The following is a 22,954-nucleotide window of genomic DNA, read 5'->3' as shown; positions in this document are numbered from 1 at the left end:
TCAAGCTTCAGGCAGAACCTGATGGATTTTATGAATTTCACTTTGGCTCAACCTCAAGTTTTATCTCCTCAGCTGAGAGGACAGAATACAGACTCTTGGCTACTGCAAGAACGTGCCCTGAAGTTCACATAAAGTTAACATCCCATCCCCTCTTCTTCTGCCCTACTTCCTGATCAAACCTGACATATTTAAAGTGGAGGAAAAAATGAACTTGTCCTAAAATGATAATGCACATGTGTAAAAAGCTAGTAATCTGAGATGCAATCCACAACCTTAGACGAGTGAAGATGTTAAAGAGAATAATTATAAAATCAGTAGCATATAAACACTTGCAACACTGTCAAACAAGAGATAGTACAGTTTTGATAATACTGCTGAAGTAAAATGTAACACTTGAACTCAAAAATTCTCTTTATAGGAATGGGAATCTTGCAGTTAATTTAAAACGCAATACAATACTCACAAATACTGCTATAATAAAAGTAACTGGTAAACTAGTAGCCATATATCCCTCTTTCACCCTTCTTTCAACAATTACTGGAGAGGAAATAGTTTTGATGTAGCTTAAGTACTAGACCGGGGCTAAACTCTGAATCTATTCCCCAACCACGTGCTTGAGCTTTGATATAGCATTTAATTCTTCACTGTCTCATAAGGGTAATACTTCTCCACCTAAAGCAGACATTGAGAACAGCCTCATAATTCTAGAAGTACCTTGTAATGGATACCAGTCATAAAGCAGCCTGAATCTTGCCGCTTTTCTCAGATAAGAATGGAGTTAACTGATCCTAATTATGATTTTAACAGAAATCATTTAGTTTTCTATGTATCCTGAAGAACAGCATGTGATTTAAAGTTACTTCCACTCCTTCCAAAAGTGAAATACTTCATTGTATCATCAATATTGCAAATGCTCGTTATCTGAACAGTTGGAACAGTTTTATTCCTGTCATACATTACAAAATTTTGACAATAAAACACCAGAAATAGTATTCCAATTTCCTTCACGTGTCAATGTTAAAAAATACGTCTATCCTGGTTTCAGCAGGGATGGAGTTAATTTTCCTCTTAGTCGCTGATGTGTTTTGGATTTCGGATGTGAAGAATGTTGATAAACACACTGATGATAAGAGTCGTTGCTAATGAAACCAAGGACACAGTTCAGCTTTCCAGGTCTTGCTAATGTGCAGGAGCAGGAAGCTGGGAGGGATACAGACAGAATTACTGACCTCAACTAGCCAAAAAGAGCATTCCATGCCATCAATGGCATGCTCAGTGTATCAGTGGGGGCTGTCCGTGAGAAGGGCATCTCTGACATTACTCTATCTACACAATTTTAACAACTTGGAGAAAATGACAAAAAATAAGATACTAGGTAACAGGTAATATAGCAGGTAATAACAAGTACAGGCAAGTGTGTTGGATTCTAGGAGTCAAGCCACAGTTTTAGTTTTTTGTTCCCTAGTGAAAGGCCAACTAACCAGGTTGATAAGTTAAAACATGTTTGTCAAACATGTTCTACAAACACTGAACTATGCCTCATTAATAGGACAAAAGGATACATGAATTGTTAAAAGGGATGTCATTGCTAGAAATAATGAATTAATGTGCTATACAAAAAAAATACATTTTAAAACATACATTAACGTGCCCAAAATCTCAATAATTCAAATGTAAATAGGAAACAAGAACTTATTTAAACAGCAGTAGTGCCATCTTGTGTTTAAAGAAAAAAGTGCCTAAAAAAGCAATAGGAAAATAGGCATATTTTGCCAACTAAGCTGCTTTTAACCAACGTTACTTAGTATAAAAAAAAACCCACTGACTTGTGTTCATATCTGGTTTATGCTTTTACAATAGTTTGGGAAAATTCAGTTTTGCCATGCCTCAGATTAAAAAATAGCAACATGCTAGACAACTTCTGTGACACAAAAGATAAAAATGAGAGAAATGGAAAAGACAAGATGGAGATCTACAGAGAGTGCTCAGTATCAGGTTTTTTACTCAGGTTGTACAAGAGAGAAAAGGTGATGGCGACCGCTCCTACTGGGTGCGGCTGACCTCAAGCACCAGCTGTCATGTTAGAGTTTAATACCTCTCCTGGTGGTGGTGGGGGCTGCTGCAACACTTAAGGCCAAGACTATTTTGCCTGTCTTTAGACCTACATTTAGTACTCCTCTAAAGTAGAAAATCTAGAGTCATACACAGGCACACATACACTATTTCTGTTGATAATATATATAATTAAGTATCATATAAAATTTTATATTAGAGAACTGTCCAAAACCAACTTTCAGGATTCTTTGAGATTTCTCATAGGTCAGACTTGAGAGGGCAGGTGTTAAAATACGAAAGGCTACCTTGGCATAGCATGTTACATTTCAGCACAGCAGGCTCAATCAATTCAATGAAGAAAACGTGAAGGCTGAGACATAACTGAACTATCAATAGGAAGCTGCGTCTTAAAAGTAATATTTACATTTTGTTTGCAGTGAGTTATCCTAGGCTGATACTTTACAATGTGTAGCACATCAGTTTGACAGCTATAGAGTGATTTCTCATCCACTCCTTATTTAAGGAAACAGTCTAAACCCTTTAAAAAAATTCTCAAGATTATAAAGGAGACAAGCGTCTTGGTGTTTTGACAGACAAGAGAATAGTTTACATAAAGCCTATTTCATTTCACATTTCATGAGAAATAACTAAGCAGCTTAGAATTCGTTAAGACATACCAAAGTTCCTAAATTATTCTATGTTTGACAACTATACAGAAGTGAAAGATTTACATTGCCAATTTGAAGATGCTTAAAGAATTGAATATCATACTGGTGACAGTACAATAGAGAAATCAATGCTAATATATCAAAATTTGATGTAAGAAAAATAAAACCATTTTACAAGAGAATGTAAGAAGAGATACACTTGACATAGCCAAACTTAGACCAAAATATTAAAAACACATTGGAAGAAACAGTCTTACCCTGGCATTAGGACAAATGAGAACTATGAGCGTCTTAAGATTTGATTTCATGAAAACAGCATTAAGAGTCAATGACTTTAGCACCATTTGAAAAATTTAGGTGTACACTTAGAATGTAACAAATGTGATCCTTTAATAAAGCAAGAATCCTTGTCTGATACTGTCACTAATGATGGAAATCTCCAGAAACAAAGATGTCTCTACACAAGTTTCAATAAAGTGATTAAGTTGACACTGGCTTCCTATTTCTAAACACGTCTTATGTTACCACCTTACAGCCGTACCACCAAAATGAAATTACTTCTCCCTTGGCGCGCAGTATTCCCTTACTCACTGTTCCCATGTGACAAAAACCAGGAATGATTTTAACAGCAACTGAAATTATCAATGTAAGTAATTCTTGTTCTGTTTCACAATCCATTTGACAGGATATATTTCACATATTGACAAAGAATGGAAAGAACTCGAACTGATCACACTATATGCCAGTGTAAAGAGCTACAACCATGCTACACACATCAAATTCATCCATATGAACCCAGCTGGTGATAAACTGTTTGTTTCATACGATGTGATGAAGTTAATGACAGCATGCAACACTCACATTTTACAACACTCATTGTCCATTCACATTCAGCGGGTAATTTGGTTTAGAAAAATGAAATGCAAACCCATGCTACTATTAACACCGAAGAAGAGACGTTTTACTTATGTGGGAGAGGTCAGAACGTAGTTCAGAAAGAGTCATGCAGAGTGAACATGCCAGATAAGGTATAGAAAACATGGCAGTGGAAAAAAAAAAAAAAAAACACCAACAAAAAAACATTCAGTGCACAGCTTTGAACCACTCAAAACTAACAATGCAAATGAAATAATTTTCTTTAAACTTCCAATAAACTGTGCAAGTTACACAAATCACTGTATGGGCTGACTGGGAGATGCTTATTACACATCAAATGCATTATTGTCTCAATTAACTCTGCATTTAATTTACCCCCTGAAGAATGCATTACTTGTAAATAAATATTTTGCTTTCAGCTGTGAAAAACATTTGCAATACTTTCAGTTGAAAGGCTTCAAGCTGAAAAAGATGCTAACTGTTCTATAGAAATGTCATTAACATGTTTTATTAATAGTATAACATTGCTCTTTGAAAAAAAGTGAAAAAAAATAATGAAGTTGCACTCAAACATGCTATGGTTTTTGCACAAGATAGGCTGTCTTAAGTTCAGAAGAGACTGCTTTGGGACAAAAGGGAAATATTACCTCATCAATAGGCATTGATCTAACATGCACGAGATTAAGTGTAATTTTCTTATCAGAAGACCTGAATATAAGTTTCTAGTTAGACTTAATTTCCTTTACGAGAACGTATTAATCAATACTCATGTAAACGATACTTTTTTTTTAAATTACAGATGAATGGACACAATGCATTATTGACAGCCATTTGCTTTCTTGAATTATATTCAGGCTTTCACTGTCTCAGAACTCACCTTCCCTAGCATTTCTGTTATCACTGCAAGGACGGCTCAACATAGTACTAAGCAAAGGGCACATTCTTGCTCTTCCTCATTCTGTACCTCAGATTCCAAAGACAACTTCATTATACTCATATTTATCTCACTGATTTTTTCAATGATTCTTCTTAATGACTGAATCACGATTAAAGATTACTGGTTTAGGGTAAAAGTTAAATTGCCAAACAACAAATCAAAGGGAGACTACAGGAAAGAAAAGAAATCTCTTCCTTCCTAGACTTAACCTATAGTTCCATACAACCTATGGAACAGTAGTTTAGCAAACAGTTTTACTATATAAAGTAGTTTACAGATAAAATGAAATTCTCCTACAATGATATACTTAATGTACTAAATGGAAACAAAATGAACACGTACACAGTGATTCTGAAATGAAAATAACCATATCCCAGTTAAGGAATTTCCAGAATTAAATTATACAGCCTCTCATCTTCATTTGTTTAATGATGCAGTTGTCAGCAGCAGAGTTAATTTCCATTCCAATCATAAAAGGGTTCAATCTACCTTCATACAACATATTCCAAGGCAAATTTTTTTGCCAAATTGTTAAGACATAAGTCTGGAGCTGGTAGGGTACTGTCACTGTTGGATGCAGAAAAAATCATACAGTTCTGGAACAGTAACAGGGTGTACTTATGTCTATATGACCAAGTCCTCTTCCAGATGATTAAATGAAAACATACTACCTCTCTCTTGACCATAGTCACATGGAGATCTGACCATATGGCCACCAATGCAACACAAAAAGAAAGTAAATCAGCCACATGTTCTCAAAGAGAGCATACTGTTGCAGAAGTAGTGGAATAATGTTGTGACTTGCATAGACTGAACTCTTAGTACGGATTAGAATTTCACCCATACAGAAAACAGGAGAAGTGCAATTGTAAAATCAGAGAATTTAAACCACCAATATCCTTGATTTTTAAAAAAAAATTATTGTGCCCAGTCTATTTAGTACAGAAGCAGCAGATAGAATTGCCAATTAGCATAAAGATAGAAAAATTAATAACTTAATGCATTGAATTTTGATTTTTTTTTTTTTCTTGCTGCTGGGTTAGTGTTGCATAGAGTAAGGCACTGGATTAGAAACAGAGCAGAAGTTTTCTAGTTCCTACCTATGTCATTGGTTACCATCTTGGAAAACTTTCTGCTTTTGATCTTCACTGTAAATAATATTTTAATAAAAAAGATCAATCTAAGTGTATCAAAGGATGAACTGAATAAAAAAATAAGACTATAGAAAATAAAAATACTGTACCCTTTTCTATAAAATTATTCATTTTTTGATCATCATCAGAATTGTTTGGTGAACCAGAACCTATGAGTGAACACAGAATGAAATGCATATACAAACATGTATCTTTAACACAAAACCAATGTATCAATACAAAGCTTTGAGTTTAAGGAAGACACAAAGATGTATTAAAATATCAAATACTGATACCAGTATTCTCTGTAGCTGTACTAGGTACTATGAAATCCAAATTATTTTAGTATGACAGGAATAATGCCATATTGAGATTACCACAATAATTATAATGCAAGGTACAAATGTTTCACAGTGCAGCAAGTTTCTTGCTAGATTTCCCTCAGTTAATAAAATGTTTACACTAAATAACTAGATTGCTGCCCCAATTATGGTTCCAGACGCAAAGATTAACCTAAATTATGATTCATAGAATATTGCTGTAACAATAAATTTAAGTTTGGAAAATTTGAGTTTTTCCAATGCAGCAGGTCACCGTTGGGTCACAGCTCTTCAGCTATTCTACAGATCATTCAGAACCAATGCTGCTACCCGAGATATTTCTTAATCCTTAATACTGAAAAACCAGTGGTGGCTACAGGCCACAACTTGAGGCTTACCACAGTCATGAAATTAAAACAGTTCGACCCAAAAATGCCAAATTTCATTGGATTTTGTATTGTGGAAGTGTGGAAGCTTCTTTCCAGTTTTATGCTCTTGCCCAGAAAATATGTAAAACTTAAAACCTAAGGAGCTACAGCTCTTCTCTTTTTACAAGCATCCCATATGATTTCCATATGAGGAAGGTGCCTGGAAAACTGGAGAAACCTGTCACAAATCTTATCTCATTCACCAAGGGCTGGGAGGAGAGTACAGAACTGAGGGAAGCAAGGCACAGTCCAACCTTGCTACGTCAAGATTCTATTTTACAGGCAAATACAACAGCGGCTTTCCCTCTCCATCTTTTGTCCATTCACTACTTTTGGCACCTTCTGACATATTTCTCTTTAGTATTTTATGTGTACCTAAGACATTACATATGCTTTCACTGAATACTCAGTTTCCTAAACTTGCAGATTTTATTCTAATATGAACTAACTTCAAAATAATCTTTTCAAATAGTCAGTTCAAATCGGAGATTGATTTCTACCTCTGCAGGACTAGGAATTTCCCCCTAATCCTATTTCCTTTCAGGACACTTGGATCCATCTACTCTAAGTTGCCTCCTGTTTTGATCCTCTTAAATACATACCCAAGTTGCATTAACTTTTAACCTACTTCAGCTAACACAGATCAGACAGGAGGGAGGTAAGTGAACAAAGAGGGAGGGGAGGCAAATTGTTAAATTTAGGATTTTTCCTTATAAACTCTGATTTCCATCTTTGGGCTTGCTTTCATTGCACTGTTAGTGGAAATGGTGAATTTAGTTTTAGTCTACTTCAACTCCAAATTCTGAAAGAAAACTGCTAATTCAAATTAAATAGTGTTTTAAAAGTTTTAGCAGTACCAGTTGGAAGTAGTTTGAGCTGACACGTGAGTGATGCTGGAGCAAGGGGTGGGGGGTGGGGGGGGGGGAAGGATACAGACTAAGACTCATAGCTCATTAGCTGTTCATTGTACACAATTTATAGCAGTCTATCAGAAACTAGACTTAGCCTGGACTTTTTAAGTGGGTCAAATTAAAATACCTTAGTAAGAATGATAATTCTCCTCGATTGTGACAGAGAAAGTGATTTATTGCAATTCCAACTGCAGCACCGCACAGCAAGTTGTTTACAGATATTGGTCTTGATATTTAAAAATGAAATAGAAAAGATGAACTTTATTCTGAACACCACAAAAAATGCCTGCATTTAAAAATGATGCTGAAGTAACTTAGCATTACACAGGTTTGTCATGAAATCACATCTTCAGTTAAGACATTTTAATTAAGATTTCCAGCAAAATTTTGTTTTAATTGTAAATAAATCTAAATTACTCTATGAAAGGGTTAGCAAAAAAAAAAGACAAGACATTGACTGATGTAGATGACTTTTGCACAATTTAAAACTAACAAAGAACAGCAGTTGTCAAATCTGAAATTAAAGTTCATGTTAAAATTTCTACTAGAGCTACAAACAGGATATTTTGTTTCATTATGCTTTCAACTTGGCTTTGAAAGGTACAGGCTACAACAGAAAAGGAATCTATCTTTAGATTCCTATATTGATTACCATTTTGCACTACATCACAAAGAATGCATATTATACTTCAGGTACCTGAGTAAACCTGCAATTCTGTCCTTTACTTTGAGTACAGCTTTGAATGAAACAGATAAAGTGACAAGTTACTTAAAAATTTTCTAAGAGTAATAGTGAAGACAAGTGATAAGGTTTTAGCTACCACATGAAATACTTACTTTGAATACTATATATTGACATGCACTAGGTGTTTACATGGCTATAGCCTCAACCAGCCAATATTAAACAAAATACTAATTAGTATTTTGTACTGCTGAAGCTTTCATTTAAAATAATTACATACAGTAGTGGCAACTAAAAAAGAGATGGCAGTGTTAAGCAGGGAACTTCTACTGCGTAAGGATACTAGTTTCTGAAAACCACTGATTCCACAGAAAACATAGCAATTTACCACTTAGAAGAAAGCAGGAGTAAATTCTCTCTTTACAGAAATAATCTTTACCACTTTTGAGAACTCTGGAACACAATCGCATGAGCTATTACAGGAATTTGTGCATCTCTTATCTATGATTCAAAATTCCATTGTGCAGTATGTTCCCTGAAGCATAAATATTTCAGATTATATCTCTCTTCACTCATCTTTATGACATATTCCTATTGCATCTCTTAAATCAGCTTTTTTAAAAAAACACAGTTGTGCAACACAGCAAAATTTATGACAGCTCAGTTTGTGCAAAGACAACAGGTTTTATATAATTACTTAGCTAGTAAAATATTGACTTAAAGCATGCCATCTTCTGGGCAAATAAGAAGCTGAAGATCACAGAAAGTTATGATTACCTGAAGTGGGCGACTTGCAGCGGTCTTCTGGCACCACTGTACCTTCATTAATATCACAAAGACCTGCTGGAACACAAAACCAGTGTATAATAAATACAGCTGCTATTTTATCCTTTTCTTCCACTGCAGTTAGGAACTTCACTTCTTATTAGCTACAAACCAGCCAGTTGTGATTTTTCTGTTACATATTATTTATTTAATTTGGACATTACCTACAGAAACTGTAGAGTCACTTCTTCCTACTAAAGTTTTCTTCACAAAATACACTTCCTCATTAAATTTCCGTCAAAATCACTGTATTTTCAGCCAGACTTATCAGAACAGTTATTTACATGCTATAGATACAAAGTATAATTTCCGTTCTTAAAAAATCCTAGAGTTACGTTAAAAATGTAATTGCAAAAGAAAGTCAGGTGAAAGAGGATCTTTAAGAGTACAACCACGTGTGCAGTATGTTATCTGAAAATACAGTGCCTTTTTTCAGATTTTTTTTCCCACTGTTACAATAATATGCTTTGTACTTGCTGTTGCATTGACAAGTTTGTTTTCCAGCAAAACTCCTTATTGATATCACTTACAGAATTTATGTTCTAGCGTGTTTATGAAAGCATTCTTCCCTGTATGCAGGAATTCACTAAATTCTTACATTGTCAAATTTGATGATTTGAAGAACTACAATATGTTAACATCTAAAAGCCCAATCTTTCCATCTCAGTGAAGGAAAGAAAGCGCAGGAATCCACAGTCAGATGCTAAAGATAGAAGTTGCTTCATAAGGGTCCTAAGTATTATTTCATAGCACTAACTAGAAGTATACAAGGAATGTTTCTATTTTACTTTTTGACAATAAATTGCTGTCAAGACTGCCCACAACTAAGAAAAGTGAATTTTATTGGTATTTTAAGGCTAGTAATACATCTTTAGGTTTATTATGTAAAGTTTTCCTTCAGAAATTTCATTATGGGACACTAACACAAACCAGCATGTAATACTTAAGAGTAATAGCTGACAAATATCTGTTTAAATTAAAAGTCTTTGCATGCGCACACAAATATTTCAAATAGTGAAAAAGCCTGAGAGCTGTAATAGTAAGGGCTACGGCAACAAGGGCTTGGGCATGCAAAGCCTGTCTACACAGCTGTATACTACACACACACTAGTGCATCTGTACATATATGTTAACAGATGACAAAAAATATGGAAAGAGCACTACTCTTCTATCAAAGCTTTAAAATATCCAACTGCTAAACCAGAAGTTAATCATTTAAAGGAAAAAAGGTTCTCCTGAAATAGTCTCAACATACAACACACTGGAAGTATGTTGCGTTCACACACAGTTTCATTTATGCAAAAATCTTTTTTACAATTACTAAGAGCATGTACAGCTCGAATCGTAAAACTCAATGAGTAGGATTGAGATGAAATTGTCAAATGACCTTAAAACTTGGTTAAGCCTACACTTAACAGTCCAGAAACTGATTTCAATTCTAAAACACATGGTGAAATCCCAGGTGGAAGTTATACCTTTCCACTACACAGGAGAAAAGAAACAGCAATTTATCTATCAGTAAATCAATCAGCACTATGGGGTAATCATGGTACATATTCTCTAACAAAGTATGATTTGACATCTGAAAGCACCAGAATTTTAAATACACGAGACAATGTTTTGTACTAGACAGGGTTGCGTAAAAACTTTTTTCAAAAATCCAGGCGCTGCTTTCCCAACAAGCAAGACAAGTTTTAGACAGTAGCAGTACTGGGAGGACAAACCTGTACTGTGCTTTTAGAAATAGTTGTGTTTCTAGATCATGCTTCTTCGGAAGCCAAACTTAACAAATCTAAACACGCAGTTCATGAACTTAATTTCCTCTTTCTTGTAAATATTTTAATTCTTCATCTTCACAGAAAGAGTTTAACTTCTCATACTAGTTTTCTCATCAAAATTCCTGCTCTGACAGGAATAGTCTTTGGCCAACAATGAAGTCACACACCTGCATGCTTGATTTCTTTGTAAGAAGTCTTGAGGCTATCATTTGATTAATATACATCTTAATAACTCAGATCAATTGATCCGACAGCAAAACCCCAAAACATTCTCTCATCATAAACTTATGCGCTAGTTTTATGCATTAGTAAGATTTAGGTAAGTGTGCATTGTGACAATCACTACGGCACATAAACCTTGGAAATCTAAGCATAGACATTACTGCTATTATTTGAAAGAAGAAGGGACAAGAATAGACAAAAAGTTATTTTATCTACTACTGTATTAGTAATTAAACTAAGCAGAGAATAGTAAGAATGATCTCAGTTAAATCTGAACTATGAGAGTCTGCCCATAGCCAATGAGAAGAAGAAACTGATGTAACAATCACTATTACTTTTCATCTTAAAACCCCGGGTACCCTGATAGAAGCAGTATGCGCTCTGGCGGTAAGACAGCTCTACTCGTTTCAGGCTTAGAGCATATCTGCTAATTGCTACAGATTATAAAAGCCAATTGATCCAAGACCTTTCCATTTCAACACTGATTACAACCTTCTAGAACACAAATATATAGAAGAGTGACTTTTTAATAATTTTTTTAGCTTATCTCTCCAAGCTCTAGTAGCAAGAAATTTGAAAAACCTCCAAAGTGAATTTAAAAAATCAAATAATGTCATTGAAGACAAAAATTACCATGCTGCATTAAAAACTCCTTAGAATTACAGCTGAAATTAACTGATATACAAAGTAAGTTTCATGAGACATTTGTCAGTTTTTCACAGAAGCGTTAGGCAGATACATCTCTGAAGAAACTACAACTTGACTGGAAACAAGTCTAATTAAAAGTTACAACTAGAACTAGCTTGATACAAAGATATAAAAGTTAGAATTAAAAACAATTAGCTTGAAAAAAAAAAAAAAAGAGCAAAAAATCCCCAAACCCAACAATTAAGCTTTCTGATTCAGTTCTGGACTTAGCTTAGCCGTAGCTGATGTTGGTCTGGCTTAGTTGACATTTAAGTTAAAAATTCAAATAGTTAATGTTCAGATTCAGTTCAAGGAGAAAGGGGAAGGGGAAAACAACTAGAACAAGCAACCTCAGAATAGTTCTAGGCATAAATTTCAGGTTTTACTCAACCCCAGTTCTGAATCCCTCATAGATTACATTCAAGAAAGGCTTTTAAATGCATAATAAAAATTTAAAAGTCATATGCACGCAAGAATGACTTCTATTTTGTCAGATTCCTGAAGTGCTTCTGCTACAACTAAGAAATACCAACTTATAAAATGTTGTATTATATTGTACCAGTTGAGAAGTCACATAAAATCTTGTAACTCCTACCAATAGCAAGTTGCAGAAGAGTTAAGATTGATGCTTTCCATGAACTTAATTATGTAACTAAGCAATGAAAAATATGAGCTGTCCGTAAGTTTCGGTGTTCAGTCATAAAACTATGAACTGTTTGATAATTTGGTACAAGTATTGACTCTCTTAATGGCTTCTGTCATATTTAGCAGAAAGTGTATCAAGAAAAGGTCTACAAACAGGGTAAGCCTCCACTGTGTATAGTTTTAATCACACTATGAAGCTTTTACTTACACATTTTATGTCTTTCAGCACATGGACAAAGTTGGGTTCTTCCCCCCCCTCTATTATGATTTGAAGGTAAAGGTTGATTTTGTTTTCATTGTTGATGAGCATCTGATGACACTGTCTAGCACGCCTTCATAAAACACATACTGCATGCTTCACAAACTACAAATTGCCACCCAAAACATGTGAGTAATATACCTGGTATGAATCACTGATAAATTCCAAAACACGATCCCAACTGGGAGCTTGTATCTGTTGAGCTAGCCTGATATGACAGTTTACAGTCTAGCTAGTGTAGAGAGCCTTGCCTCTAAATAGATGCTGCTTTAAGACGGGAATCTGAATTTCTTTTCTGAGTAGAAAAAATAAGATGACAGAAACATACATCATATTCTTGCAACACAAGTGAAGGGAAAATCTCACATTTCCATTCATGTTTTAGAATACATGTAACTCTTACTCTATGAACTTTTAAAAAAAAAAGTCTTTTTAAGTTTTCAATTGGTTGACTCAGGACATGCTATTTTAGTCAACCATAAATATGGAAGTAGATACTGATGATCTATTAAAGAGACATTTTATGCTGGAACATACAGAATAGCAGGGTTCTTAAGGAGGAAGAAGCAATTTGCGCTGCCTTTTCTGGGCAAAACCTATGAAGTGGTTGAGTAACAGAGAATGATGTTTTCCTACTCCCATCTGTAATGAAATAATTTAATTTTTGGTTTTGCCAGTCTTGGGAACCAACGTACAATAACAATATGCTGCTCTTGTTGCATGCTGCCTGAACCAGAACATAATGTAACTAACAAAAAACTTGTCTGAATGTATGTATAACCTAGTATGATTTTTTTCCAAATAGGTTGTGGTTGTCTCAAAGAGAATGGGAAATACACTCAGCTTCTCTAAACCAATCACATTAAATATATAAGGGCTTTTTCTAGGAAGACTTAGAAATTAAGTACTAATGTTTCTGAAGGTTGCTAAAGTTGTATAGTAGTTAAAAATGTCTTATTCTTAGTGAAATAAATTTGGAAGTATTAAAATACAAATATTTTAAATAATTCAATGAAGGCATATCTTTAAAAACAAAACCAAGGAAACATAAGTTCTTTGCATTTCTGGTAATACTAAATACAGATATTAGTGTTCAAGAAAGGGAAAATGCGAAATCCAAAAGTGTTCTAACTCTTATAGTTCCAATCCTATAAACCTAGCAAAAGATAGCTCTTTAACGTAACAGACTCATTTGTGGAAAATTACACAGCAATAATGCTTTATTTTTTAAGCTACTGAAGTCTGGGCAAAACATATTGAAAGAACTACAAATAATGAAAAATACTAAATGATTACTCTAGAGAAATTATTTTCAGATTTTAAAATGACTGTAGCTCCAACTAAACAAGATACCTGTTTTAACCTATTCCTAAATTAAACAGTCTAAGTAAATTCAGCTTTACAATTGGTGGCTTCAGAAACTAGTTTTGGGACTTCTGCCCATCTTTTGCCTCCCTTGACAGTAATAAATTAGTGGCAAGTCTTGGTTTTAAGTTCTGCATCATCTTAAGGTGGAGGCATTTCTTTCACGCTTTCCTCCCTTCCTCCTTGGCTGTACAAGATGGAAGACTATAAAGAAAGTAGTATTTGGCTACCGAGCAAAATCTCTCCAAAATGTATTTATTTTTTCTTCTTGGGGAAAAAAACAAAAAAATTGAACTAACAGAAATGGAACACAATCTTAAGTCTTTTTTTTTTATTATTTTTTAGCTTCATGTCAATCTTCCCTTAGCTTAGTTTTGTTCTACTCTCCTTCATTAAAAAAGGGGGTGAGATTACCTACCTCTGCCCAAGGGCTGGAAGAAACTGGCATCCCAGGGAAACGAACAATGTTATACTTTTTAAAATCAGCTTTATGTTCTCCAAATTCTTGGATGCTGTGACTGATGAAATAAGTCAGAGAAGTGCTCAGGTATATCATGGTTCTGATGGGCTCCCTCACATAGATGCCTGAAATTCAAAACTGCTTGGAAACCCCACAGGGCTGTGCAATACACAAACACCTCCACTCTTAATCCCGATGAATAACATTGTCTTTTACAATACTAAATATAAATATTATTATTAATAATAATAGTCATCATCTAATACTAGAGTTCCGAAGCTTTCTTCTGCCAGAAAGAGGACCAAGCAAGGAAACCTTCTAGCCTCAGATCTCAAAACGCTAAGTTTCTTGAGTAGGATCTTGGGTCTGTAGATATCACCAACTTCTGAGACAGGATCTCCTTTTGATTTTGATATTTATTTATTTAAAAACATAAACCACAGACTATTACGGCTGCTTTTTTTTTTGTTCAAGTTTCTTTTAAAGATTACGTGAATAAGAAATACAATAGATGCATGATGGATTAAAATAAGTTTCTAAAAGTAAAACAGTTACTTAAAACAGACTAAGAAATATTTATGTTGAGTGAGCAAGTCAAAAAACGAAATTCAGATGTTCAAAAATATTTTATTGCCATGAGATGACTTACTTATATAAGAGGTGCGAAGCTTTTTCACAGACTCTGAATATAAGTTAGAAAGGCCGCACATGCAAGAAGCCACAGTCAGCATACCTTTATGAAGCAATGAGAAAAGGAAAGACGGAGACACTAACAGTGCAGTTGAGACAGAAAAGCCAGCAGAATAACTTGTATAACCAGGTTTATAAAATGCTCTTGCCATGCAAATTGTTAGTATTAAAATGTAAGATGAAAAAAAATGTGATTTCATGTAACAGTTATATTCACGAGCCACAATAACTTCATTCATGAACATCTTGGAGACACAGTTGTAACCCAGTTATGCAGATCCAATACATTAAAATAACAAAAGCCAAGAAAACAAAGCGAGTAATGTTTAACACTCAAAGGCAGTTTATAATCTAAACGCATGGAGCAGAAATTAAGCCCTTTACTCCCAAAAGGAATTAACACGGTCACCAAGTAAAGTTATTTATCTCAAAAAGTAATTTTAAAATAAAGTCTTCATTACAAGAAAATATTTTATCTGACAGGATGCCAACTGTGTACGCTCTGCTCTACATCAGTGATTTTTCAGACTAGTTTCCTCAGTTGAAATAAGCTGACTGGCCCTAACTGGATCTTTCTCAAAGCAATGATTTACTAAACCATACCTTAGAGTATACATTTACATTTGAATAACATATTACCTAAAGAACTTACCTGGACTTTAGTCTGGCTCTCAAAACAAAGCAACCAACACTAGAGCATGAAAAAGTTTTTGAACAGTTTTTTTCCTACTGAAAAATAATTGTCTGGGGCAGTAGTGACATTGTTTATCATTCTGTCTTTAGCCATTTTCCATATTAACTTGATTATCCACTACACAACAAAGCTGAAGAAAAACTTTAAAATACTGAATTTTCTTTTTGTCAAGAAAAAGCTTGGTATTTTGACTGAAAAAATCACTTTCCTTCTCACAGCTGCAAAAGAATACCCTTTTTTAGTATATTTTTGAATCAGTCTTTTTTTCTAAAAAATATTTATTTTACCAGTTTGTATTTGGAAGTTTATAGTTCATTTAAGTCAAAGGCTTCCTCTCAAGTATAACATAAGCTAAAGCATGTTATGTTGTGTATGCTGTTATCAAGGATATTTCTAGTCAAAGTTTAAAAGAGGAAGCCCAAAGACCTCAGCAGATAGACTGGCTACCTGCAATCACTGATGATTTTATGCAAGCATGTGATATGGGTAGTAGGTTTATCAGAAATACTAGAATAGTGGCAAACAGGATACCTCTTCATGCTGTATTATTAAGCTTAAATCTTGTAAACTGCATAAATCCATAAATCCATTATCTGTTCACACAGATAAAGTTTTCCCATCTACTTTTTCTTAAAACATACATTACGCTGAAAGATAAGTAATGATCAGTAATGACATCAGGCATCAGTAGATTCCATTATCAACAGTTTTGAAAAAAAATATGAAGTAACAAACCTGCAATAGCAACATTAGGGACAGATGAAGAATAAAGGAATCACAATGGAGAAAAGTATGCCTGTATTCAAAGAATATATACTAAGAGCCCAGATAAGCTCAAGAGAAAGGCACGGTTGATTAAAACCAGTTTTGGGGTACTCACCTCCAGATGGGTGCCGAGTTTTTCGGGGAGATCGTGGCTCCCTGCGATAAGGATCATTGGAGCCATACAGTTCAATAGTGCCCAGATTCAAGAGCACAGTCTTCTGGAGGTAATCAACCATGGCAATACCATTACAGTTTCCAAAAACTACTCTGGAAAAAAAGAAATGGAAGGAAAGACAGTGCTAATCAAACATTCGTAAAATTTTATATCGCTATTTGTTGCTGTTCAGCATTTTAAGACTTCCTAATTTTTATAAGTTACGTAAGTTACAGATGTCTATAAATTACTATTTTTAGAGTGCAATATTGTTTAATTGTTCTCTTGTAAAAACATGTGACACTGAGTAAAACAATCACTGTTACTGTATTTGCCAACCTACCTGTCAGAGCCTTACATGACACTCTTGGCTGTACAGTGCCAGGTGAGGAAGAGTGATGCTGATTTGTTTCTCATGTTAGCATCATCAGGATCTGCCATGACTCAAAATAAATTACCTTTTAAGTATGGGAGACTGATTGCCTCTCTTATGTTGCTGGGCAGCTTATGTGAACACACATGGAGACTTATTTTTAACAGATAATTTTAAACCACTACAACAGAACAGTGAAAAGAAAACTGTGTAGAATACACTTACAGGCCGTACGCTGAGTTGACTGCTAAGCTGGTTATCTGTTGAGGAGGTTCTCCACTCACCCACACTAGCTGGATAACTAGCTCAATTTGGTAGCCTGGAGACTGCTTCAGAGGAGAATTTTTAACTCTGCAAAGTTAACAAAACACGGTATCTTTTTATCACCTTCCACTGAGAAGTCATTAAATTCTATACCATACTGGACTTTAGCAAGTTGGAAAATTGCAAAAAAAACCAAAACAACACAAACACATGAAAGCAACCAGAAAAAACCCACACATTGTAACTGGTCATTCAGTTCTTTAAGGGCCCTTTAGATTCATTACCAAATTGAAAATTAATTCAGCAATGATCACAAATACTTAATTTCTCCCCTGTTCAGAGCAAAGCATAACAGCGTTATGACTTGAGCGCTATATTGACTTGAATAAAGGCGTTCAGTGCCTAAAAGGAAGGAACTGAAGGTCCTGAAAAGGTTTTGTTTGCATGCTGATCAACAAACTTATGAATGTCCTGCAGAAAGGATTAGGTCTTTCCTCTTTTAAGGTGTAAGAAGTTACACAGAACATAAGCTCCTTCAGTTCCTGAATTCCTCTTGCTTTACCTATTGTCATTAAAGTATATTCTGGTTTGTCAATATTTTACAAATACTCAATTATCCAGTTTTTCTACTCCAACCAGTTTCCTTTAGAAAGACACTTCAACTCAGTACAACCACCAAGACAAAAAACTCACACCCAGAAAAAATAACCTCAGAATAAGTTGTTTTCTGGATGGATGCAGTCAAAGAATTAAAATCCAACTTGAGACCTTAAAACTTCAGAAAACAGAAAGTACATAAATAGCTTAATTTTATATCTGAAAATGAAGTTCAATGTACATTCTGTAAGGGAAAGCTGATGATCCAGAGGCCTCATAATGCACTCTTGTAGAAGAGTGAAAAAGATTGTCCTTTTTTAGCTTTCATTTCTCAGATGAGTGAAAGTTCACACATGAAGAACCTTAAGGAAAAAAACTTCCAATGTAAAAAATATGAGAATTGCTCAAAGACCTACACTGTGAATACTATAAGGCACCGTGAAAGATCCATGACAATGGGACATTTATTTAATTCTGTTTCTTGTTCCCAAAATAAAAAGTAGTTACCTTGGAGACTTTTGAAAAAATATTTATAAGCCTAAAAAGAATTACCTTTCAGTTATTTGTAAGAATTTTCATTGGTTTTTGTTTCCCACTAGAAATCTAAGGCTTTAGAAAACTAACACGGGAAATCTATTCAGACATACTTGGCCTAAAGTTAAGGAAAGCCACAAAACATTAAAGTTGCCTATTAATTTCAATGGACAAAATAATGTCAAAGTAACTATACTGCTGCTGTTGAAAATGTTTGCTCTAAAGTATGAACATCTGTGACTATATTAACATGTATGCCAAAGTTCCTTAAAGCATGCAGTAGACATAAGGTAAGAATTTTATTATTTTTTTTTAATGAAAAAAATCTACTTATGAAGTTTGAGGAAACTAAGATTGCAATATTAATATCTTAAAACAGAACTCTCTGGTATTTGGAAAACACTGCTCTAAGAAATAAAGCATTCTCACCAACAATAACGTTTTGTAATAATATCAAAGTACATATATTCTCATCACATATTATTGTAAAGTTTCTCACTCAACAGAAGTATAACAGAATACTCTTACTTTAAACACGGGACATTATCACGAAGTCCATCAGATGAACTGCTACTAGTAGATGGATGAGACTGGGGAACAATGGACTGAGGATTGGAACCTGTGCCTGGAGTTGGTAAAGGTGGCACCTGCTCACCATCTGGAGATTCAACATCATTTATTTCATATAACAGACGTACTTCCAGCATCTGTAAATTACAGTAAAATAATTATCAGTAAACTCTGCATTTCAAAAAACTAGGTATGAAATATGTGAAGTGCAACTGAAGGGGAATAAGAAGCAAAAAAACCAACTACAGCACAATTAATGCTTTACTTAGAACACAGAACATTTTTTTAATTAAAAGGCTTCAATTTACTTATCTGAATGTATGAGCTGAAAACTAAAGTTGTATGTGCGTGTCTGATTTAACAAAGTACTTAAACTCCTGAAATAGAACTTGTCACTGTATCTTTTACAGAATAAGACAGTGACATAGCAAAGTCCTTAACAGACCTTAGGGTATGTCTGGCATGCTTCTACTCTTCTAGCTCTGCATACTGCAGAAGTTTTGCCAAGCCAGACAGTCATTATTAGGAATCAAGAGGAAAAAAAACCACGAAATCAACTAACAGATTTGAAAACTCTTCCACTCCATATCTCATTCACTTCTGTTTTCATTTTACTTTTGATGCAGTCAAGTTTTGATCCACTATTTGACAGTTAGAACAAAAGAACTATTATTGGTTGCAAAACCTGAAAAAGCCAGTAAAACCAAAATCTTAGTGTACAATTTTCATTTTCACTGAATTTCAAAATTTATTATTTTTCCTCCACAACATCTCCTTTTTTCCAAGGCAATTATTTTGTCCATTTCACTAATAAAATGAAAGACAACAAAGTAAATTGCTACAACAGTCTTATTATAGCTAAATATTAAGACATTAAATAACGGTTATACTAATTACCGGAATGACTTCTGTTGTCACTTCCTGCTTGCTGAATCTGTAAATAATGACATGTGCAGAAACTCCAGCTATACACAGCATCCTACTTTCTGGACACCACGAGATGATCTGAATAGCATATGGGTCTTCATCTACTATATCTGTGTTTGGCCTGTCATCTTTATTCCGTGATTTTTCAAATACTTTGGCTGTTTTTAGCTTATAGAGTACTTGCAGTGTGACTAGGAACAAACCAAAAGAGGTAAACATTAGTTTTCATCTAAATAGGTATTTTTCTCCTGCTATTTTTTTTTTAATTTAGAAACTACTATTCATAAAGGCCCTATGTTCAACAAAAGAGGGCCAAGTAGACGTAGTGAATCTCCGTGCACTCGGCCCGTGCAGCGCACCACTTGCCTAATGCAGGATCAGTTAGTATTAAAAAAACCCACTCAACACTTTTCCTGAGAGATATATACCAAGCTTCAGTTATAAACTAAACTCTCACTGCTTCTCAAGGCTTAACTATACTTCGGGATCTCTTTATAACAATAACATCTAGTTGCATATACAATACCTACAACTTAAGCCTATCTATGGCAGAGAAAGCAAGCTCCTCTCCTTTCTCCTTACAGTACTTCAAATCCATGACCACCCATCTGTGTTCTCAGACTTAACAGCCCTAGTTCCTCCAATTTTTATCCTGTCCTGTTTGATCATTCAAAATGCTGCCTTCTGATCAGTTCACATTTTTTCTTGAGAGCATGTTTCCTAGAACTGTTCTAGTGAAGCCTTTGCACAGTTTAAAATTGTGAAAGAATTACTCCATGTTGGTTTTACAGATATTCCCACTTATTTATCCCAATGATTTTTTTTTTGTCCAACACTGACATTGCAATCCATTAGACCCCTAATTTTTTTTCCAGAACATAAGTTCTGAGTGTAAATCATTGATCGTGTAGTCAAATAAATTGTCTTAGATAATAAATTGTCTTAGATGCTATTCAAGAATTAGCAATATAATTCTCAATCATAATTCTAATTCCTACACTTTCTTTCAACTGAGTTTGCTTTCAAACTTCAAAGGCATATTCTCTAGTCAATGGCCCAAATCACTGCCACAAATACTAGTCATATCATTAGGAAAACAGTTTATAGCATCCTTTCTCCTCTTCCTTATTTCAGTGGTCATATCTGAATCACACCTCCCTAGTTCATCTGTAAGACTATGTTATTAGATATATTTAAGAGTTATAAAATAGTTGCAGTTTCTCCCTTAACAGGTTTATTTATCTATTTTAGAAGGAAACTAGAGGTCTTTAGCAGGATCTCCTTTTGCCAGATCTATGCTGAATAGATTTTTTTAAGCACATAGAATCAATCAAGTTTGGTGTTTCTGCTCCCTCTCCCTCCTGCCCCACCTCAGGTTCCACCACCGTCCCACACTGAAATTAAAGATCTACAACACTCCAAATACTCCCCCTCCCAGTCTTTAAACATATACATTGCATCTGTTCCCTCCCACACCCACATACGCCTTAGCCTTTTGGAATCTCAGCAGTCTTCCACAAGTTTTCAAAGACAAGTGATAATGATTCCAAGATTGCTTCAGACAGCTTTTAAGTACCAAGAATCACATTAGTTAGAACTAGATTAATTAAAGCATCTAACTCTGAAGTCTATTCTAATTTGAATTCTTACTGCATTTCTCACTGTTAGCTGTGTGGACTATCAGATGGAACTGACCCTTTTACTGAAGAGAAATGTAAACCGGATCAGACTCTTTAGGCCTGTTCAGTGTTCCACCAAAGAAAAGTCTTGATTTTACTGTTCTGCTGCCTTTCTTCACAAATGCCTAGATCATTTTATTAGCATAAACTACTACTCGTTCCAATGCTCATTTTTAGATACTGTAATTTATGGAGAGTCTTATAAACACATGCCTCTCTCCTGTCTAAAAAGACAGAAATAACTTACTGAAATTCAGTTGTACTAAAAAGGAATGCATTTGCCTGTCATTCATCTCTGTGCTTAATAACGTTCTTCTGAAAAATTTTAGAACTCTCTTAGAACTCTTCCATTCTGGCTGGTTGTTGGGCCACCAGTGCATTTTCACCAAAATGGTAAAAAAACTGAAACAACTAAGAAATAATGTTAATCTTATTTTTAAAGCAAAGTTTCCTATGGAGTTGCTGATTCCACGTGAGGCAGGAAATAATGAGAGTGACTAGTCTGCAATTACATTCCATTAGAGAAATCAGTAAGTTTAGAAAACTCCTACAGCACAGGAAAAGATCTCTACCAAAAACACTTACTTGCTGAGGCATCCCAAAACTTGATTGACCCATCAGCATGCCTATGAAATATTAAAAAATTAATAAGATGGTAAAATGGTTAGAATGTTAGACCTCTTTGCTACTGATTAGAAAATACATGAGTAGCATTCTATTTTTATCAGTATTCTTAGTGACACTTTAATTTCACAGTTTACTGGAATCTGATATTTTACGAACACACGTCCCAATTACTTTAGATAGAAGGAATTAAAAAACATTTGGAGGCTAACTCCCTGAAATTCCACTCTACTAATTTACAATTTTAATAATTAGTTTCAATTACCTGCATTTCCCATAAGCATTTTGGTATACCTTATCGTATGTTGTTTCTTAAAAGATGTCCTTTATTCAGAGCAACACTTATAAAGGGATGCCTAAATATACTATATTTGAGTGTAAATGAGTCACCTAAGTTGTTTATTTATCCTTGAAATTGAGAATCAGATGACTACATTTTTTCCAGGACTGTCTCTCAAAGTCTCTGCAACATGTAGCATAAAATGACAGTAATCCTCATTGGGACTAATGGGTTGTTCTGAAAAAAAAAAAAGCCTTCAGTAGTGCTCTCACTTTCAGTAATGCACTGCATGGTTATAAATTAAATTTTGTTTATGCTCCTTAGAGTACTATTAGAAGGATCAGTCTCAAAAGAGATCAAAACAAACAGATTTAAGTATTCACTTGTCCTTTTTGAAATATAAAGCTTGGCTTCCCTTTGAGAATGGAACTCAATAACTATTTAATGGACTTCTTGTGCTTTAAAATACTACTCAGCTATTTTCCAAAAGTTAAAGAATAAAAGGTAAGTTTCATGCAGGATACACTGATAGCAAGCAGACGTAATCACAAT

At 34.5% G+C, this 22,954-nt stretch overlaps 1 protein-coding gene across 7 annotated transcripts in view; it reads right to left on the bottom strand.

Annotated features, from left to right (window-relative positions):
* Positions 1 to 22,954, bottom strand: part of STXBP5 (syntaxin binding protein 5) — a 110,103-nt gene that overhangs the window by 18,833 nt on the left and 68,316 nt on the right. For 2 of the 7 annotated variants that reach the window (XM_086743480.1, XM_086743482.1), the window contains exons 14-21: positions 22,084 to 22,124; positions 19,790 to 20,010; positions 18,851 to 19,029; positions 17,153 to 17,278; positions 16,516 to 16,667; positions 8,788 to 8,853; positions 5,780 to 5,839; positions 5,637 to 5,684 (exon numbers count right to left, since the gene is read on the bottom strand). In XM_086743480.1, coding sequence (XP_086599606.1) covers positions 5,637 to 5,684; positions 5,780 to 5,839; positions 8,788 to 8,853; positions 16,516 to 16,667; positions 17,153 to 17,278; positions 18,851 to 19,029; positions 19,790 to 20,010; positions 22,084 to 22,124 — 893 coding nt within the window. The remainder of the gene's footprint in view (positions 1 to 5,636; positions 5,685 to 5,779; positions 5,840 to 8,787; positions 8,854 to 16,515; positions 16,668 to 17,152; positions 17,279 to 18,850; positions 19,030 to 19,789; positions 20,011 to 22,083; positions 22,125 to 22,954) is intronic. The other 5 variants (XM_086743483.1, XM_086743485.1, XM_086743484.1 and 2 more) reach the window with 3 other exon arrangements.

The sequence above is a fragment of the Chlamydotis macqueenii genome, chromosome 3, assembly GCF_036417535.1.
Source record: "Chlamydotis macqueenii isolate bChlMac1 chromosome 3, bChlMac1.mat, whole genome shotgun sequence".
In the NCBI taxonomy this organism is placed as follows: Eukaryota; Metazoa; Chordata; class Aves; order Otidiformes; family Otididae; genus Chlamydotis; species Chlamydotis macqueenii.
Note: the sequence above shows the minus strand (reverse complement) of the source record. Positions and strands in the feature narration are given on the sequence as shown.